The following is a 20,590-nucleotide window of genomic DNA, read 5'->3' as shown; positions in this document are numbered from 1 at the left end:
CTCAAGTACATATAGAATTATTCAAAAAAGTATGATAGTGAAGACCAATCTTTAAGTATTTACTAATAGACATTGATTTAAATAATGTATAACAAATCTGTTCTTGACCTAGAAATGTATTTTCTCAGGCTAGGCTATGGCCAAGTTATACTGTAGAGTATGATTGATTTTTATAGGCAATTTTTTACCTGCATCTGTCCATATCTCTATGCAAAGAGGAAGAAAAAAGCTGTGAAAAATATTTACTGAAAGTTATAGCAAACTTTCTTGGAAAAAAGAAATATTAAAACTTTATTATCTAGTTTTGTGTTTTTTAACTGAACACTTATTGCTCTTGTTTGTTAGACTCCGTTTTTACTTATTTTCTTTTTAAATTTTGGAGTTCCTGTACATTAATTATGTGGACATTCAGTTCATTGTATAATCTATCCATGACTTTATTCTAGGATTTCTTGTCACTCAAAAGCACAAGACCAGGCTTTTTCTTTTTATTGCAAATAGATTTTTTTTCTTACATAATTTATCTTGATTATGGTTTGTTCTCCCTCTACTCCTCCCAGCTGCTTCCATCAAAACCACTCCCGTTCTGTCTCTCCTTAGAATAGAACAGGCTTCTAAGAGATAACAACCAAACATAATAAAATATAGTAAGATAAGACATAACCTAATACATGAAATGGGACAGAACAATCAAACAAGAAAACGAACCAAGAGAGGCACAATAATCAGAAAGGTGCTCTCACTCACACACTCAGGAGTCCTGTAAAGTACACTAAACTAGAAGCCATAGTATAGAGAGGCAAAGGACCTGCTTCAGGCTCTGTAGGTTCATGTGAGCTTTGTTCATGTTGATTGAGAAGGGCTTTTTCTTTTATTTCTTGTGGCCTCCTCAGTACCCTCTGGCTCTTCCATCTTTTCTTCCTCCTCTTTATCATAGTTCCCTGAGTTCTGAGGGGAGGGATTTGAGAGACATCTCATTAGAGCTGAGTGTTTCAGTTGTCTGGCTGTGGGTCTCTATATCTGTTCCCATCTGCTTGTGGAGGGAGCTTCTCTGATGACCACTGAGAAGGCACTGATACATGAGTACAGCAGAGTTTCTAGGCGTCGTTTTGTTGCTTTCACGGTTGTTTGTTTGTTTGGTGTTTTTTTTTATTTTGTAGTTGTTGTTTTGGTTTTAGAAGAGCAGTGTTTTGTTTTACCCTGGGTCCCTGGGCTTTCTAGTCTCAGGCTCTTGGCTACCCAAGCAGTACTGATTTGGGTTGAGGATGGGCTTTTTAAAATCTATATACTCTTAAGTAATAATGAGCTTTTTCACTTCCACCTGCTGTTTAAGAATTGAGTTGAATTGATCTTTTTGTTTGTCTCCTTCATTCCTTTAGGTCATCGTGTCGATGAGCATAGCATTTGCTCAGCAGACAGAGCTCACTAGACTATCCCAGGGTAAAGCACACTCTCCACAGTCAGAGCAAGCATGCACTCCGTGTTCGCAAGAACACCCTTTCAGTGACATCACTTCACAGGCTCAGCTTGATCCACAGAGTCCTCTGGGGATCGACAGGAATTTGAAAGGACAATTTAAACCACTTAGCAATGAATTAGAAGAACATAAGAAAGAAGTTCCTCTGTGTAATCATGAGAATCTTGAAGATGAATCCCTAAAGTTAAAGGACCAGGGGCTGACTATTTCACAGAATCTACTTTCCAAAGATGAAACAATCACTGTTCTACAAAGTGTAAGTATGGCTTCTAGGATATGTTTTAAAATGCACAAAGTTCATAAAAGCATATGTGGTTTCTTCACTATTAATCCATTATCAGTAGTGTTGTTTTGGGACAAAGAGTGTGGAGTCCAGGTTGAGTAGTCCTCACATTGTTGTAGTTTAGTAATGATAAAGCATATAGTTAAATGACGTTAGTCCTATGAAATGAGCAAGTCTATTCGCCCCACAGACATTGCACATAGCAGTGAGGTGGCTCAGTCCCCAAACCTAATACACTGAGTTTAATCCCCGAGACTCACCTGGTGTATGGACAGGACAGTTGTCCTGTGCTATGTGCTCATGTGCATGCGTGTTTCTCTCTCTCTCTCTCTCTCTCTCTCTCTCTCTCTCTCTCTCTTTCTCTCTCTCTCTCTCTGTCTCTCGCTCTCTCTCTCGCTCTTCCTCCCTCTCTCCCTCTCTCTATCAAACACACTCACAGAGTCATGTAATAAAAGCACTGTACTGAATTTTTAAACAATACAAACCATAAGTTACAACTGTCTTAACTTTGTTTCAGTTAAAGATTGTCCTGTAATGTGACAATATCTATGACTGAAATATTTGCTCCATTACATATAAGAACATGTAAGGAAATAGTCAACAGTGTAAGAAAATAATTTAAAACATTTTGCTGTCTAGGTCCTAATTGTCTTTTACTTTGTGTACTCACAAATAGACCTGTTTCCTCAACAGTTTGCTGTCTTAATGGACAGAAATAAATCCTACTTCCCCTAAAATTATTTGAAGTCAAATTTATTATTAAGGTCCAAGATCGTTTCTTTACTGAGGAGAAGATCAATAAAGCTGCCATCTCATTAGTTGCTGTTTCTTCAAGGATGCTCATGGATCCAACTAGCAAGCGGACGTGTTCTGAGTCAGAGGGCCAATATATGATAGCGTCTTAGGAAGACATTCTCGGAAATGCTCTATAGCCGCTGTGTAATGTAGATTTAATAAATGAATCTCCTGTTTCATAAGTACAGCTTTAAGATTAAAAAGAATCTTCATTTCCCCGCACAACATGTCAAGAAGAATAATGGAGTCCTGGCTTCATTAAAAGTAGAGGAAATACTGAATATCTTTTTTTTTTTTTTTTTTTTTTTTTTGGTTTTTCGAGACAGGGTTTCTCTGTAGCTTTAGAGCCTGTCATATATCTTATATCTCTTATTTTTCTCCTTTACAGTTATAGTTTAGGTAAACTAACTGATAGGTATTTCCCTCCTCCTGGAAAATAACAGGTTATGGTAGTTAACTTAATATCATTGTTGAATTCTCGTTAAAAGGAATACGAATACATTTTTAAGAACAATTTAGGCTTTATTTTATAATAAGATAAAAATTCAGGTGTCCTATGGATTCAGTAGAAATGCTTTCAGATTGATAGAAAATGTCAGTAGTGGCAAATTTTCACAGTTCGTGTGTGGCTGAACTTTTTGTTTCTACTGATAAAGATTCATGATGAAGTATCAGATATGGAGACTTCTAGACAGTTGGAAGATATGCGTCAAGAACTTGTACGCCAGTATGAAGAACACCAGCAGGCAACAGAACTGATGAGACAGGCTCACGTGCAACAGATGGAGAGACAACGAGAAGACCAGGAGCAGCTACGAGAGGAGATTAAGAGGCTCAATGAGCAGTTAGCCGAGGTTGGCTCTGAGAATCCCTTTTCTCCCCAACTAAAATAACTGTCTTTATGTAACCGTTTTTAAAACTTCAAAGTTGTTTTGCCAGATCTGAAAATAATTAGGAGTGTTTAGCAGCAGAGTTACCCCGTAGCCAACAGTCCACAGCCTACAGGCATGTCTGACTCTGTCTGTAGAGTTCATTGTCATGCCATCGGACATGTAAAGGACGTGCAGCAGATGCCTCGTCAGCTTGGGCAGTCTGCGCTTAGGTGCGTGCTAATGCAGCTCTCACCCATAGTCAGGTTACCTCTGAGAATCCGGCAGTTAGCAGTCACAGGCGCACATCTGTCTGTCTGTAATCCACCTCGCTAATCAACGTAAATCTGGGTAGCATGCTTCTGGAACTTTGTCTAGGGAAACATTTCTTGGTGATTTATAAAAATGCAGCACTCTTAACCCTTTTTCGACTAAACTTAAAAATTCTTTGGTGTTTGGGAGCTATATTCTTACTGGTTGCTATATAAAATATACTTGCAAAATCATTGCAGAAAAGCTATTATGAAATTTTGAAAACTAAAAGTTAAAATAGAGAATCCTTGACTTGGATTCCTTCAGAAATAAAATAATGAGAAATTTGGTGTTGGAACATAAGATATCAATCTTTTGCAAAATCAGTTTTGCTTTTCTTCATTGTATTTTGTGAATTCAGATTTCTGAATTTTTCAATGCAAATTTGATGTAAAAGTATTAATAAGTATACTGTATAATTACTTTATATATAATATATGTCATATAATATACAATAATTATATAATTGCTTTATATAATACTTTATAAATTCCAAAATTTTTTATGTTTAACTCTTTTCTAAAGTTTCAAATTTTGCATTGAATTTTATATTTGCCTCTATGCCTTTTATAATGTCTTCTGAATCATAGTTTAAACAAAGGCCTATTGGTTTCAAGGGCGTGAATCAAATCTGCTAATTGTTTCTCCTCTCTTGTCTTCTTGCCAACAAAATTTGCTTACAACCTTTTCTCTTCTTTAGAGCTCTTCACTCTATATTGACAGTGTGGTATCAGAAAGAGAAAGAGTGCTCTTAGAGGAGCTGGAAGCACTAAAGCAGCTGTCTCTAGCTGGAAGAGAGCAGCTGTGTTGTGAGCTGCGTGACAGCAGTACTCAAACACAGGTAGTGTGGACTTTGGCACTTCTAGGAGCAGTGGACCAACTATGCAATAGGATTTGTTTGTCTTCTTTTTTGTTGTGAGATAACATTTTTTAGGGGCATTGAGCTTGATGTGTTTGTGATTACACCCATGGGAGGAAGGTCGCCTTCTTTGTGCTGGTAATTTGATTCTGGTATGCAATGGCTGCAGCTGTTGGCCGGAGTAGCTAACAAATTCCACTGTCACAGTATGCAACATGCATTCCTTCAGACTCATCCCATTCTTCTCATCTCTGTGTGAGACTACTTTATCTTTTTTTGATCATGCTAATCTCTACATACCATAGAGTTAAACATTATTTCAAGCAGTGTCTGACGTCATGCACAGACCTTTGCTCCGTCTCGTACCAGTAGAAGTAGGACTTGCTGTTTCTAAGATGACAGGTTTTCTCTTTGTCTTGTCCTCTCTGCCATTACACCAGCTTACACAGGATGAAGATGACACGCAAAACGTTGACGAAGGTACACCAGAAGAAACAACATTGATGAGAAAAGCTGAAGATGCAGCAGTTGATGTAAACCTCTGCAATGAAAGGTATAGAGTTGTACTTGATCAGAACAGAGTCAGATGCCGCTGTCAGTTCAGTAAACACATTTTATCTTGTATTTGTCTTGAATTTGTATTTTGTATTTTGTCTTAAAAGTTGTACGGTGTATGAAATTTGTCCGTATAAGTATACTGTAGGAAGGGTTGATAATTTTTATCATTAATTAGACTAACTTTTAAAAATCTTTTGCCAGCCAGGCGGTGGTGGCGCAAGCCTTTAATCCCACCACTCGGGAGGCAGAGGCAGGCGGATCTCTGAGTTCGAGGCCAGCCTGGTCTACAAGAGCTAGTTCCAGGACAGGCTCTAGAAACTACAGGGAAACCCTGTGTCGAAAAACCAAAAAAAAAAAAAAAATCTTTTGCCTGCACTCCAATTTTTATTAGATGTTGATCTTGATTCCATCTAGGTGTTATTTGAATGTTGGACTTGTCTTGGTTAACTTTATTTTTCATAATGCTATTTTCTATACTAAAAATCATTTCTTGTGAGTTTTATGCCTTGTTTATTTCATTAAGAACATTCATTTCATAGTCAAGTAATATTCAGTTGATGGAACAATAAATTAAATATTCCACATTTAGATTATTTTTGTATTTTATGTATACACTTACAAACTATTAATCCATATTTAAATTTTTTGAGGAGTAGATCTTCCGGAAAGAAAACTGTTCCTTGCTTTGATATCACAGATTTAAAAAAAAATTATAACACTGTAGTATATGAGAATAGCCCGTATTAACTCAAACACCCTTTAAAAGACACAGTGCGTTAAATTTTTATTTATTTAAATTAAAATAATTTCTTTAAAATTAGAACTAACATCTACTATCAGTTTCTGTGACTGTCACCTTTCTGTGTCTCCTCTCATCCTTCCTCAGCTTGGATGGAGGTTGGATCTCAAAACAGGAAGACAGTGTATGAAAATTAGAATTACTGTGAAAATATAAAATAAACAATATAAAATTTCTGCTTTTCACTATTTTGTATTTTTTATGCATTGTGTGTTTGCCTTTTAGAAATTTTTATGGTAAGATTGATAAAATGAATATTAATCCTTAATAAGTTCAATATCCTAATCATGGTATTTGACATTTGAACTAAACTTTAGTAAAAGCTAAAGAAATAAGACGTTTTACTTCTTATTTGGTCTTTTTTTAAAATACTCTTATTCTGTAAGCAGATAACTTGATCTGTGTATAGAAATAGAAGCCTGTCCTCATTCACTTGAACACTACTAAAGGCAAGCACCTCACTTGGTTCCCTCATCCTAAACTAGGTAGTTCATGTGCCTAGGGACAGACAGCCATTCACCTGGTTGTTGGTCATCTCCCGCCATGTGTGGCTGAAAATAGAACACTCTTGATTCAGAGCACCTTTACCACAGGATCTGCCATTGTCTTTATGGATTACGTACAAAGTTTGCTATTTTGCTGCTGCTGGCATATTAAACTGTTAAGGTTAATCAGCTAATCTTTTTCATCATTATTTATGGAAATACATTTTTTGGACACAGTTTTAAAGGGTTCATTTTCCTCTAAAAAAAAACCTCATGAAAATGCTTGGTCCAGCACAGTCTTCATGTTTTGTGTTAAAATGTGTATATTTTTTAGTAAGACGGAGGATAGAAGGAAATCTAGGCAGTACAGTTTTAAGATCGGGACACACAGAGATGGCTCAGTGCTTAAGAGCAGTTACTTTATGCTGTTTCAGTTCCCAGAACTCTCACTTAGAAGCTCACAGCATCCTACAGCTCTAGTTCCAAGGGATCCAATGCCGTCTTCAGACTTCTGAGTGCTTCTGCATACATACGATGCACACAAACTCACACAGGCACACACTTATGCACATAAATGAAAATAAATATATAACTCGTATTTTAATTCTAATTACTAAGTCTGAATGCCAAGACTTTTCAGAGAAGACTTAACCAGTGGCAGCTAACTAAAAAAAAAAAAAAAAAAATTTAAAAAAACTTTTCATACCTTTTTAAAAAGAAAGACATAATTTATTTCTGGTTATTTGAAAACTTCTTCCCCCAATTGTTTGAAATACCTAGTGATATGTGAAACTAGGTACACCTTAGTCTCTAAAATAAATACAGGTTACTAAAGGCCTGCAACGCTTGCTTTTGTGTTATCAGATTGTGATTTCACTGTTGACCTTCAAATCAAGACTTTGTCTATTCTGTTTAAATGTAAGCATCTCACTCGTCATCATCAAGTTGTAAAAACAGTGCCACTTTGAAAAGTATCCTTTAGAATATGCCATTTGACACATGAACAGATGAAGTACCGAACGTTTGTATGAGTAACCATGGAAAGTGTTACCAGCTCAATACCTTACACACACTTGGCTCTTACCACATTCTAATATTTTTTTAAATTCAATCATTAATATAAAAGCTTAGTTACTTTATTTCTTTTAGGTCAATAAAATGCACAGTTTTAAGCTACATAGAATTGTTAGAAGAACATATGTGCTTCTATAATATAGTTTTACAGTAAGTCAAAAACCAGAAGAACTTTATTGTGGGGCAATTACAGATTATTTTAGTACATTTTTCAGTTACAAAACATTGCTTTTCCTTTTCTTTACTTATGTATTCATTCATTCTTTTGTTTTCGAGACAGGGTTTCTCTGTAGCTTTGGTGCCTATCCTGGAACTTGCTTTGTAGACCAGACTGGCCTCGAGCTCACAGAGGTCCACTTGTTCTGCCTCCCAAGTACTGGGATTAAAGGCGTGCACCACCACTGACTGGCTCTTTATTTATTTGGTTGTTTATTTATCAAGACAGTTTCTTTGCAGCCCTGCCTGTCCTGGAACTTGCTTTGTAGACCAGACTAGTCTTGAACTGAGAGAACTGCTTGTCTCTGCCCTGAGTACTGGAATTAAAGGTGTGCACCACCACACAGCAATAAAGCGTTCTTGTGGCATAATAACAGAATGTTTTGTTTAGTTTTTAATTAAGCATTTTAACAAATGTTTCTTTTTCTATATAGACATGCTCTTCAAAAAGCCAATAGTAGACTTCTGAAGATCCTGTTAGAAGTTGCCAATACAACAGCGGCTGTGGAAGAAACAATTGGCTGTCATGTTTTTAAAATTTTGGACAGATCTAGTAAAGCTCAGCCAGCTCCCAGCCTACCTTGGAGAACAGAAGCAGACGTATGTGCAAAGCCTGGTTTCCACGAGGAATATGGGAGAGGTAATGGCTCCATATACTATTGAAATGGTCCGCATCTTCAACACAGATTCAGTTCAAGGCACTCCCGGAGTATAGAAAAATACCTAAGGGAGAATAGAGTGACTTTTACTCCTCAGTTTTATGTGTGTTTTTTTTTTTTCTTGTAATACATGTGGCCTGTTTTTAATCTTCAAGTCTGAACTTGTTTAGATTTTAAACAGGTATTGCTTGGTAACCCTTAAAGGAATAAGTAATTGATTTTTTAATATTTGCTTCCTTGTAAGAATAAGCTAGTTTATGAAGTTGAAAGGCAAAGTTGATCTAGTGTAGATTCACTCCAGTGGAGGGAATGGTAAGTAGGTCATCTGATAGCACAAGTTCCTTTGTTGTTAGTTTCCTTTACTTTGAGATATCTTAGAGGACAGATGCCCTGCTCTGCAGGGAGAGTTTGCTTTGCACAGCTTCCTTTTGGCACAGTGCTGTGCTGTAGAACAGCAACAGCTTACTGCTAATAAGAAGGCATTGGCTCCTTTCAGACTCATCATGATGCTGAGCACATTTGATAACTCTCACAGATCTATCTCCTTCCTTTCTTGTTTGTTTTGAGATGATTTTGCTTTGTGTAGCAGGGTCTCTTTGAACTGACTATGTGGCCCGGAGAAGAGGACCTAGGCAGGGTCACCCCTATATCTGGACTACCACAAAAGGGAGACCCTGTCTAAAACCTAAAACATGAAACCCGAAACAAACCCATGAAATAAAAATACCACCATGTGTTTCAGCTTTGTCTTTTGGGGTACTTTAGTGCGTAATTCTTTAATTAGTCATTCCAGAAACACTGATAGCCCCTGACTTGCTGTGCTTTGTTTTTCGTGTCCCCCGTACTTTGTGCTTGAGATTTACTCAGAATAGATAATCTTCAGCCTCTTCAAAGAGCTGTAGAAAATGGCCTTTAATTTAACTCAGAGTTCCATGGTAGACAAATAATTTGGTAGTGAGACACAATTGCTCCTGGCAACACCGATCTATTCCCAAGAGAATGTTGAGCACCAAAGACACTCCACATGGAGCCTTTCTTCTTGGCAGAACTGGCCTTTGGGCAAAGAAATGCCCATACCTCAACCACTGACAGATACAGAGTATCCATAAAAGGATAAAACAGGACTGTCATATCCTGTCAAGACAGGGTAAGATAGTTTTGAAAAGTTTCTTGCCTTTGAAAATGGTATGTCAGTTACATTAGGCCTTAGCCAAAGTTGGTTGCTTCAATGCTGCAAACGTGACTTTGGGTGATTGTCCAGGTAGCTAGTTGTCTCTGTGATTTGTTGCATGTTTTGGAAGTTGTTTGAATGCACTTCCTAATTACTCAGGTAACATTATTTCCCTTCTCAGATCTTCGATGGGGTTGAAGACTATATAAATGTAGTTACTTTCCTCTCATGACTTGGCCAAGTTATTTATTATACAAGACTTAAGCTAGTTAGAATAGGGTATTTGTACTTATTGTATATAATTTCATAGTAGGTTTAGAACTCTCTTACTTAAACAAAAGGGGAGGTGTTGCGGGAGCTCCTTCCGCTCCTTCAGCCAATAGCCACTGAGATACCAGCCCATTGGGGCGTGGTCTCTTTAAAAATGCGGCCACTTCCCTCCACTCGCTCTCTGGCTTCCGGCTCCGCTTCTGGCGACTAGGCTCCCTTCCTGATTGCACAGAGGGCTGTTGTCTGGGACAGTGATCTGTAAGTTTTTCCCCTTTAAATAAATAACCACTCTATTAATCATAATTCCAAACTGGTGTGGGATTGTTTGTGATTTACGCCTTCAACTGTAAATAAGAATAAATTAGTCTGTATTTTTCCTCTTTATACCACTGCAAATGTAGCATGTAACAAAATTGTCTAAACCTGTTTGAATATGTCATCAGTCAAATCAGTCACTACCCTAAATAGGTTCAAAAGTCCAAAGATATGGTCTAGATAAATACAAGCACGTGCTGTCTTCTTCAGTGTACCTGGACTGCTCTGCTGCATAGTAAGATGAGGTATGAGGTAATGGCGGTAGATGGTGTGTTCTCAGTCACGTGTGTTCATGGGGATCTTCCTCTGTCACACTCTACCTTATTTGTTGAGACAGATCTCTCATTGAACCTGGAGCTTCACCATTTTTCCTAGACTGTCCCACAAGCCCCCAGGTCCTCCTGTCTGTGCACCTCTCTCCCCTCCCTAGGACGAGGATTACAGATGGGCTCCACCACACCTGGCTATATGTGGGTGCTGAGGATGGAACCCAGGTCCTCACGCTCGTGTGGCGAGCACTTGATCACAAGCTACCTCTCCAGCGCACTCTCAACCTTGCCATCTCTGTTTCTTTTCCCTTTGCACTGTAAAGTGTGAAGGTGGGAACCAGCCCTCCAGCGTCGAAGTCCTCGTTTCACTGTCACTGAGTGATACCACTTGGCTACATACCAATTTTAAGTTGTCCAGCGGCTTTTCATCAGACTGAGTGTGGCTCAGTAGACGGTGCACATAACTAAAGCTCCAGTTAATCCCCTTCACCAAAAGAATAACTTTTCTACCAGAAAAGATTCTGAATAATCCAAGTATTAGCTTTTGTACTCTTCTAAGCACAACACTATCCATTCCTAGTCTCACTGTATATTCATTACGTTATTATTTGAAGATCTTGAAATTATAATGATGCAAGTTTAATTTGTTTTGATATCTTCAGTTACTTATTGTTGTAACTTTAAATATCCTGATTAATTTATGCCTTTAACTTACTATTATTCTAGTTACGGATGAGTCCTTACCCTCCTATCCTGGAAATGCCATATCAAGAAATGACGGCAAGTGGTCAAATGTTACTGACAAAGAATCAGATCTATCACAGCAGTTGGGAACAAGTAGTTTTGCTGGACCTGAAGGAGACCCTGAAAATGTACAATTTATGTTGAATGTCAGCTCTCGACTACAAGCGGCAGTTGAGAAACTTCTTGAGGCCATAAGTGAAACAAGCAGCCAGGTAATCTTGTTATCTTCGTGTCTCTGTTGAGTGTGATGTAGACTTTATGATTCTCTTTACTGTTTCAGAGATTTGGCCAGACTTCCTTTATTGCTTGTATTCAAGGTAGGTCTAGTGGAGCAAACCTCTAATTCTATCTGTGTGGTAGGCCTGGGCAGCTTAATGAGACCCTGCCTTTAAAATAAAATAGAATGTGTGAAAAGAGATCCAGGACTGTAACTCAGAGTCAGGTACATACAAGGCTTGTGCAAGGCACACTCTCCGCACTAACAATAAGTATACAAACAAACAGATAAATCGCAGAGACTTTAGCTCTACCATTGTTGGAAATATTCCATTAAAATGTCCTCTGTGGAAGCTTGTCTGGACTTTACGCTGTAGAGTATCTAACATCGTCCCATCAGACTCAAACTTGTAATTCCTTCACGTTTTGTTCGCATCCATTTTACATGTGTGAGTGGTGAGTTTGCCTTCAAGCTATTTCTGGGTAAGAAATTAGTTTGGTACAGTTTTTAAAGTAGTTTTTAAAAATCAAAACCTTCCAAGGATTTTGCTATTTATAAATTGGTATTTTCTGTCTATATAATTTTTACTATACCTTTTATGATCATTGACTCTTAAATTGCTGTATGCAGAATTTTAAAATAATTGGCTGTTTTAAAATGAAATTTACTTATTTTCAGAATGTTTATCTTAAGGCAGTTGAATTTACAGCTGTTATTATCGAGTACAGAGTAATTTAATGTTTTCATTATTGTCTGTACTCATCTTAAACCAGAATTTTGAAACAAGTTGAGAGGTTGAGCAGTTTCATTGCTGATGTTTGGTTCTTTTTTGATATTACTTCTTCTCTAAGAGATTACTCAGTTCAGCCTGTTCTTAGAGTACCTCTGGGAGGGCGCTGTGGAAAATACCGTTACTTCCACATTTCCATTCCAGATTCAGTTCCTTTAGTTATTTTGTGTGGTTGTCATTCCTGGGGCCATCCACTGGAGCATGGCCAACCTACCAAAGACCACACCCTACAGATAGCCGACTCTCAACTGTGAAGAGCTCCTCAGCTAAGGATGTGATCTCCTTTGCCCCTCCCCCAACCCAGCTGGCCCATTCCTGGTTTGCTCCTGTGTAGGCAAGCACGGCTGCTGTTTTATGAATGCGGTGGTCCTGTCTTGTTTAGAAGACAGCTTGACCCCATTCCTCCTGGACTTCAGCTCTGATGTCTTTCTACCTCTCCTCAGCAATACACACAAGATTATTCATGTTGGATCTTACCTGTAGGAATGATGATTTTATGTTTTACTCATTCATTTATTTATTGAGAATTTTTCTAAAGTGTGAGCTACCAAGTCAGAATTATGGACTTGGGACTGCTTTATTCTTTGGGTATAACTTTATACCTTGTTTACTTGCCTTATTCTGGCTTTAGCATTGAGAAGTCTTTCAGGTCAGCTTTTGTATCCTTTAGAAGGCTTTCTCTTTTGAACGTTTATCCTGTAAGATACACCTGTTTTGTGTTTTCTCTGCCCCAGCTTTAGAATCAACCACTTCTCCAAAAAGCCCATGTTTCTTTTATAGTAAAACACTACTTAAACCACGATCTGGGTGACGAATGTGCTTATAGTTACTTGGATATCATAGCTTCTTTTAGTGAGCGCTTTGAAATTATATGTGTTTGTATGCATTATATATGTAATATGTATGTATGTATGTACATTTATATAAAACAATTGGCCATCATTTGGGAAGCAGAGGCTGGCAGATTTCTGAGTTCAAGACCAACCTGGTCTACCCATAGTGAGTTCCAGAATAGCCAGAGCTGTGTAGAGAGAGCCTGTCTCCAAAAACAATAAAATTTATACAGATACTTCCAGTTCCTATCAATAACATTCGTTTTCCCTTCCCCTTTTCTTTGAAAGTGTTCTCCAACAGTAAGGAAAGATTTTCCATTTCTATTGCATTTTTACTTTATGCCTTTAACCTTGGGTGAGTCATAATTCAAAATTGCTAATCTGTACCTCTAGTAGAAACAAGTGTACTGCTACAGTTTGTAATAAAATATACACAGATAATGCTCTTTGTCTTTAGCCTTATGTATACATCACAGTGTTGTTCAAAGTTCCTTGTGTGACTTTTCTTCCTTACCCCACCAGTGTCAATCTTCTTATTATACACCTAATTTATGAACTGTTTCCATTTCGCTTTCTTCCTATGGTGATTCTTTTTAATTTGATGAAATTTACTCTATGTGGACAGTTCTGCCAGTTGAGAGGTACATGTACCTACACTGAAGTCACAATACAACATAATATTTTTAAGGGTATCATAAATGAAATCATATTTATGTACTCTTTCAAGTCTGCCTTCAATTGCCTTATCAAACTGTGCTTCCGATTTGGTTATGGTGTGTATTGAGGAATGTTATGGTGTGTGTAAATGAGGAATATTACATTGAATAGATGCACCACTTTGCGTGCTCATTGATTAGAGAACATAGAGATTGCTTCCATTTTGGGGTATTGAGATTCTCATTTTTCAAAACTAACACTTTGTGGTTTTTCTAACGATAAACTGGAATACTGGGGATTGATGGGTGTACTCGCAGGGTAGAGACACAGAAACAAGCTCCAGGGGTCACATGCCCAGCTTCCTAGTCAGGTGGTAGAGTTACAGTTTGAACCCAGGCAATTTAACTTCAAAGTCAGTGTTCTTAATCAGTACTCCTGCCCTCTGAACAGGAATGAAATGACTCCCTCTCAGGTAACACTGATAGGTAATATGAGTTCAACTGAAGAAGGGTTTTGAAATCCCGGCATCACTGGGGATTTTCAAGACCATTTCAGTAAAATAGCAGAAATGAAAGCCTGGTTTGAGAGAATGGATCGAAGTGAAGTGAAGAATTAAAGCAAAGAAAAGCTAGCTATGTGATCTAGAAGAAAATTTATGACAGTTGGCTTAGCATGTTGTTGTAAAGCAGCCCTGTGTTGAAGAGAAGTAGATAGTTCCATATTATGAGAGTTTATGAGTGGGTGATGATCACAGGTCAGAGTCCATTTTGAACTTTTTACTGAAAAGGAGATGTCTGAAGTAATTGTTATTTTAGTAGGAAAAACAATATCAAATCTCTGCTTTTGAGAGGTTCATGAAATGGCAGTGTGGTGAGGAAAGAGGTCTCAAATGTGGAAAGACAGGAGACTCAGGATATCCCAGGAGGTGAGAAGTAGCGGAGATGAAGTTTGGCAGGTGGGAACTGATTTGCAGTGTGGTTAGGAATGTAATAGAGATTGGTCTAATTCACTGGAAAAGGTGCACTGAAAATGAAGGGAGTACCATCGGCTTGAGTCCTGAGGTATGGAAGAAGTGAGTCATGGCTTCTGTTGCAGAGAAGCTGCATTTTAATGCCAGGGTTAAGAAATGTGAAAAAGTTTGGATGTTATCAGGCCTCTGATATTGTGAAGATAGTCTGAAGTTTGGCGAAAACTCGATTAGGAATGCCATCATTTCTAGGAATTTGAAAGTATGGTTGTGCTTCTTTTTCTCTCCCCTTTCCCTCAAGGACCAGTCTTGCAAAGCACACTGTGTAAGCCAGGTGTCTGAAATTCAGTTCATTACAAGCTTCATACTCTAGAGGAGCTACAGAATGATTGGGGGGGGGGGGAGGTTGTACTCAGAGAATACTGGTACAAAAGAGAGGGAAAGCCATAATCTAGAGTGTGTAAATACACAGAGGATATTGAGAAAGAGGTGAGAGTAGAGCTGTAAGGGTAATTTCATAAAAGCTCCAAGAGGAGTTACCAGAAGTGTTGCAGACCAAGGAGAAGTTCAGGATGCTTATTGTTTAGTGTCCTTTGTACGTCTCAGTATAGTAGTCATCGATGAGCCTGCTGAAAACAGTTCAATAGAGTGATACAGGAGAATCAAAAGTTGAGACTTAGCAGTTGAAGAAATAAATCAATTTTGATTTATTTTTAATAATTTTGATTTAGTTTGAATGAAAATTGAACCAGCATGAGAAGGGCAGAGTGGCATTTTCTCAGATGGAAATGAGATGAATTAGTAGTGGTAGGTGCAGGACAGAGCATCCCTTTCTACCCAGTTCCTGAGGGGACAGGATAGGCTCTGCACCTGAGCTGGCCTCCACTAAGGATCATTGCAGGTTACTGTGAGGTACTGAATTCCATTGTAGAATTCCAAAAGCAAAGAAATTAATCCTGCACTAACTCAGAATTAAGTATAATAAGGGGTTCTTTATTTAAGGAGCATTCAGATCACAGTCCTCTGCACAAGCAGGGACAGGAACCAAATCTAGCATCCACGCAAGAGAGGGAGGGAGGGAGGGAGGGAGGGAGGGAGGGAGGGAGAGAGAGAGAGAGACTGCGAGATAGAAGCGGAGACGATATCAGAAAAGGAGGGGTCTGCTCGTCATAGCGCGAGCGCGCGCAGAGTGTCAGAATCTCGCATTGTCTCTCTCCAGCCTCTTCTACTCTTTCTCGCTCTTCTCTCTCGCTCTATTTCTTCGCTTCACTCCTCTTTCTTCTACTCTCTCTCTCGTCTTTTTCTCTCTCTCTCCCCTTCTTTCTTTCTCTCTCTCTCTCTCTCTCTTCTCTCTCCTCTTTCTCGCTCGTCTGCTCTCGCTTTCCTCTAGAGAGAGAGAGGAGCGAAGGAGGGCCACTCAAGAGGCCATGGCCCAGGCCATGGTCCTGTTCGCCAAAGTGCCATTGAACGAAGGAGATTCCCCATTCACTTCCCCCTCTTGTGTAAATAACTATATACATAAAACACTGATATACAATAAAAACAGATATCAAATATAAAAATTAGAATTAAAACCAGCATAAACAATATTAAGCAAGAAACATATGCTAAATGTTTCAATAATTATTCTATCCTAAGGAGTCTAACTTTTATATTAGAAATGGCTTGGCTAAGTCATAAGAGGAAGGTAACTATGACTATCTAGTCTTCAACCTCATCGAGTGTTTGAGAAGGGAGATAATATTACTTGAGTAGACAGAAAGTGCAATCAAGCAGCTTCCAAAATGTGTAGTAAATGACAGACAACTGGCCACCTGGGCAGTCACCCCAAGTCTTATTTGCAACATTGGAGCAACCAACATTGGGTAAGGCCTAGAGTAGCTGACAGACCATTTTTAGAGGATTTCTAAACTGTCTTATCTTAGCAAGGTTTGTCAGTCTTTTTTCTTGTATCCTACTTCTCCAGTCTGAACACCGTACATTTTGTCAGTGGTCGAGACATGGGCGTTTCCTTGCCCAAAGGCCAGTTTTTCCAAGAAAACAAGCTCCAGGTGGAGTGTCTTCAGTGTTCAACATTCTCTCAGGAATAGATCTGTGTTGCCAGGAGCAATGGTGTCTCATGTCAACAGAGCCCTAAATTATTTAAATTCCATATTCTACAGCTCTTTGAAGTGGTTGATGATTACTTTTGTGGAATACAATCTCTATGTATCTAAAGAACCTGATTAGTCTAACTATAAGCATGACAAACATGGATAATTGACCTATAATTCTTGATACTAAGACTTCATATTAGATTATTAAACAATTTTTAAACAACACTACAGCAAATGAGGACAATGACCTCAAAATGTAAACAATATATAAGTATCTTGATCAGAGTTAGAAATGTATAATGCAGTATGATATATATATATATATCCTAAAATTGTGTCAGTATACAAAAAATGTTTTAAGAAGAGGTAGAAACATGCATGCATACAATATGACAAATAACTTTGCATAGGTGTATAAATACTGTAAACAGAAATAGGAGCATATTCAGCATAACAAATATAATTTGAATTTGTATTCATATACAAGGATCTATACCAGTGTAAATTGTCTATAAATAATAGCTCACAACTATTCACTCTATTACTCACTATTATTATTAGTGTGAGTAAGCTCACATTAAGTTACCTATTATCCCATTCAATTTCCTTTTTTTAAAAAGTGAGATCTCTGAGACTATAAAACTTCCACTCTAACCCCCAATTTCATATCAGTTATAATCAACCCCTAATTGATGTCCCTAACCCTGAGGGCAAACTTTGTTGCGAGAAGGACTGTCATCTTCTAGAATTACTTCCAGCTGTCATGGGGCAAAGTTCTTTCTAAGGGATCCTGTAAAACTAAAATGATGGTTAGACTTCAAGATTACTATCTGGTATAATTACAAATAGTCTATGAGTAGTTGGTAGGGTTTTTCTATAGTTCTTATTTGGAGTTCTGACCAGACTGTTGTAAGAAAGTGCACCATTTCAGTCAACCAAGTTGGAACCATCTTGAGCATCTGGTACCCAAAACTAGTCTTAAAGTAGCGCTATCAGCATCATGATGTCATATGAACGAGGTGGAGTCGTTGGTGTGGGGCCACATCTTCATCAGGGAAACATTGAAGATTGCTGCATGAAAATATACTGTTAATTGTGGAAAATATGAACATTGGATGTGTCTTACGTATATGGGACAAAGCCTATTCCTAATTATAATTTGAACCTGAATGACTAATGAAGTCAATTCTATATCATCTGGTATAATAAATTCAGTGGTTTCAACATGCAAGACAATTTCTGTATATTGAGAATCAGTAACTATATGGAGAGGTTTTTTAAAATCATGAGAATAGCATATAGCTCTGCCTTTTGGACAGAATTATAAGGGCTTTGTTCCACTTTACTTAAATCTTCTGATTTGTAACCTGCCTTTTCTGACTTGTTGACATCAGTTTAAAATCTACAGGCTCCAGTTATTTGGTATGTCATGTACAATTCAGGAAAGAATCCAAGTAGTTCTCTTTATAAGATTAATTATCTTACCTTTGTGATAATTGCTGTTAATATCTCCTAAAAAAATTAGCACAAGCTCTTTGTCAGGGTTCATTGTCTTCCTGTAATTTTTAATTTCATCAGTAATAAAAGGCACTGCAGGGTCTATTTCTGCTAGTTGACGAAGTCTCAATTTTCCTTTTATAATTATTCAGAGACATTTTCCACATAAGTTTTTAATTTTTTACTTGGTTTATGTGGTAAAAAATATTTTAGATGCTAAGATAATATCTTTCCTCTGCATTAAAATTCTTATAGGGGTAATTCTGGAAGGCAGTATTACTAGAATGCAATTCAGATTTGGGTTCACCCTATCCACTTGTGCCTCCTATAATTTCTCTTCAACCATAGATAATTCTTTCTCAGCTTCAGCTGTTAATTCTCTGGGACTATTTAAGTCTTTGTCACCATCTAAGGTTTTGTTTAAATGAATTATTAGATCAGGTATGATCCCAGCATCTGGTCTAGACTGAAAATGTCTCCTAACAATCTGTGAAAGTCATTAAGAAACTGCAATTGGTCTCTTCTAATTTGTGCCTTTTGTGTGCTAATTTTCTGTAAGCCTATTTTATAACCTAGGTAGTTGACAAAATCTCCTCTTTGTATTTTTTTTATTTTTTTTCAGGAACAATTCATAATTTCCATTTAGACAAAACTTTCTTTACTTCTTCAAACATTCCTTCTAAAGTATCTACATTTGAATCAGATAGCAAAAATGTCATCCATGTAATGGTAAATTCATAATGTATGTTTATACAAGAAGATGGCTCCCTGGTTACAGCACACAAGTACAAAGGTCAGAGTTGATCCCCAGAACTCACAAAATGCAGGTTAGGTCTGGTGACTCATCTGTAATTCCAGTCCCAGCAGACAGGGGACTCCAGAGCACACAATGTAGCAAGGCAAGCCACATTGGCAAACTCGGTCTGATAGAGAGACCCTGCTTCAACAAGGATGGAAGAGTAATTCAGGTGACTCCTGACTTCTGCCTTGGGCTTCCACGTATACATATGTACTACACACACACACACACACACACGGAAAAGAGTAAAAGTACATTTCAGTGCAGCAGTAATAGCGTTATTCCTCCATCTTGTATAGATAAGAAGACACTTCCAGCAATGGAGGGCATAAGCATCTGTAGCCAGCAAGACTCCCAGCATGTAGACACCACTCTGCTTCACTGCTCCCCAACCAGAGCCATCACCCTTAGGTCTTGGACTTCCTATGAAGAGTCTCTCTCTCTCTCTCTCTCTCTCTCTCTCTCTCTCTCTCTCTCTCTCTCTCTCTCTCTCTCTCTCTCTCTCTCTCTCTCTCTTTCTCCTGTGTGTGGGGGTGGTGGTCATGGTCTTCTGATTTTGTTTTTCTTGCCCTGCTGACTAGTTTGCTAGGAAAGATTTGAATACCAGCACAGACTATAAAATGAGAGTGCCTGTGGAATCCGTTTTCATGGTTCACCTCTTTCTTTAGTGTAAGTTTGTCCATTTAGATACAGGTTTTTTGTGGGTGTGGCATATTTAGTTACAGAATAAAAAACACAAGCATCAAAATGAATGTCTGTTACTTAAAGCAACTTTCAATGTTGAGAGTCTTTGTCAGGATTATTTTTAAGTAAGTTATTTATCTTTTAAAATTTTGAGTGACTGTCTCACTCATCGTTGCCTAAGTTTCTGCAGCTGCGGGAGACTGGCTGTTAATCACGACCAACATGGGCTTTCACGCCTGAGTCAGGACCCATGGGCTGCTGTCGGCATGTGATTGCTAACTAACACGTAATACAGCTTTAAAAGGAAATTGTCCTTGACATGCACTCAAGAAACTGAAAATGGGTTGTGGCCAAGACATGTATAAGTCAGTAGCTTCTTAAATGTCTTGTTTCTAAGGAAATATACCACAGGTTCTAATTCAGTTTTTCAGAACTGATGATTTTTGATGTGCTTGAATTAGAAATGTGAACACAATCATACTTTCTATTTTATATATATATATACACATATATATACATATATGTATATATGTATATATACATATATGTGTGTGTATATATATATATATATATATATATATATATATATATATATATATATTTGGTTTTTCGAGACAGAGTTTCTCTGTGGCTTTTTTGGAGCCGATCCTGGAACTAGCTCTTGTAGACCAGGCTGGCCTCGAACTCACAGAGATCCTTCTGCCTCTGCCTCCCGAGTGCTGGGATTAAAGGCGTGCGCTACCACCGCCCGGCTACTATTTTATATTCTTAAAGCAGCATTCTAGTGGGGCCGGAAAACACTAGCTTATCTCCAAAGCACTATAAACTTGTTTAAATACCCTTTTCAGAGCTCTGAAGCCGGACTTGGATCCTGTTAGGCAGGCTTTTGTGTTGA

General features: G+C 38.0%; 1 protein-coding gene across 7 annotated transcripts in view; it reads left to right on the top strand.

The window, feature by feature from the left end:
- The window catches only part of Akap9 (A-kinase anchoring protein 9), a 131,973-nt gene that overhangs the window by 67,268 nt on the left and 44,115 nt on the right, over positions 1–20,590 (top strand). For 5 of the 7 annotated variants that reach the window (XM_038315468.1, XM_038315466.1, XM_038315465.1 and 2 more), the window contains 6 exons: positions 1,380–1,733; positions 3,212–3,409; positions 4,437–4,577; positions 5,036–5,148; positions 8,162–8,367; positions 11,138–11,367. In XM_038315468.1, coding sequence (XP_038171396.1) covers positions 1,380–1,733; positions 3,212–3,409; positions 4,437–4,577; positions 5,036–5,148; positions 8,162–8,367; positions 11,138–11,367 — 1,242 coding nt within the window. The remainder of the gene's footprint in view (positions 1–1,379; positions 1,734–3,211; positions 3,410–4,436; positions 4,578–5,035; positions 5,149–8,161; positions 8,368–11,137; positions 11,368–20,590) is intronic. The other 2 variants (XM_038315467.1, XM_038315469.1) reach the window with 2 other exon arrangements.

The sequence above is a fragment of the Arvicola amphibius genome, chromosome 18, assembly GCF_903992535.2.
Source record: "Arvicola amphibius chromosome 18, mArvAmp1.2, whole genome shotgun sequence".
Classification (NCBI taxonomy): Eukaryota; Metazoa; Chordata; class Mammalia; order Rodentia; family Cricetidae; genus Arvicola; species Arvicola amphibius.
The sequence above is the reverse complement of the archived record's forward strand: the minus strand, read 5'-3'. Positions and strand labels throughout refer to the sequence as shown.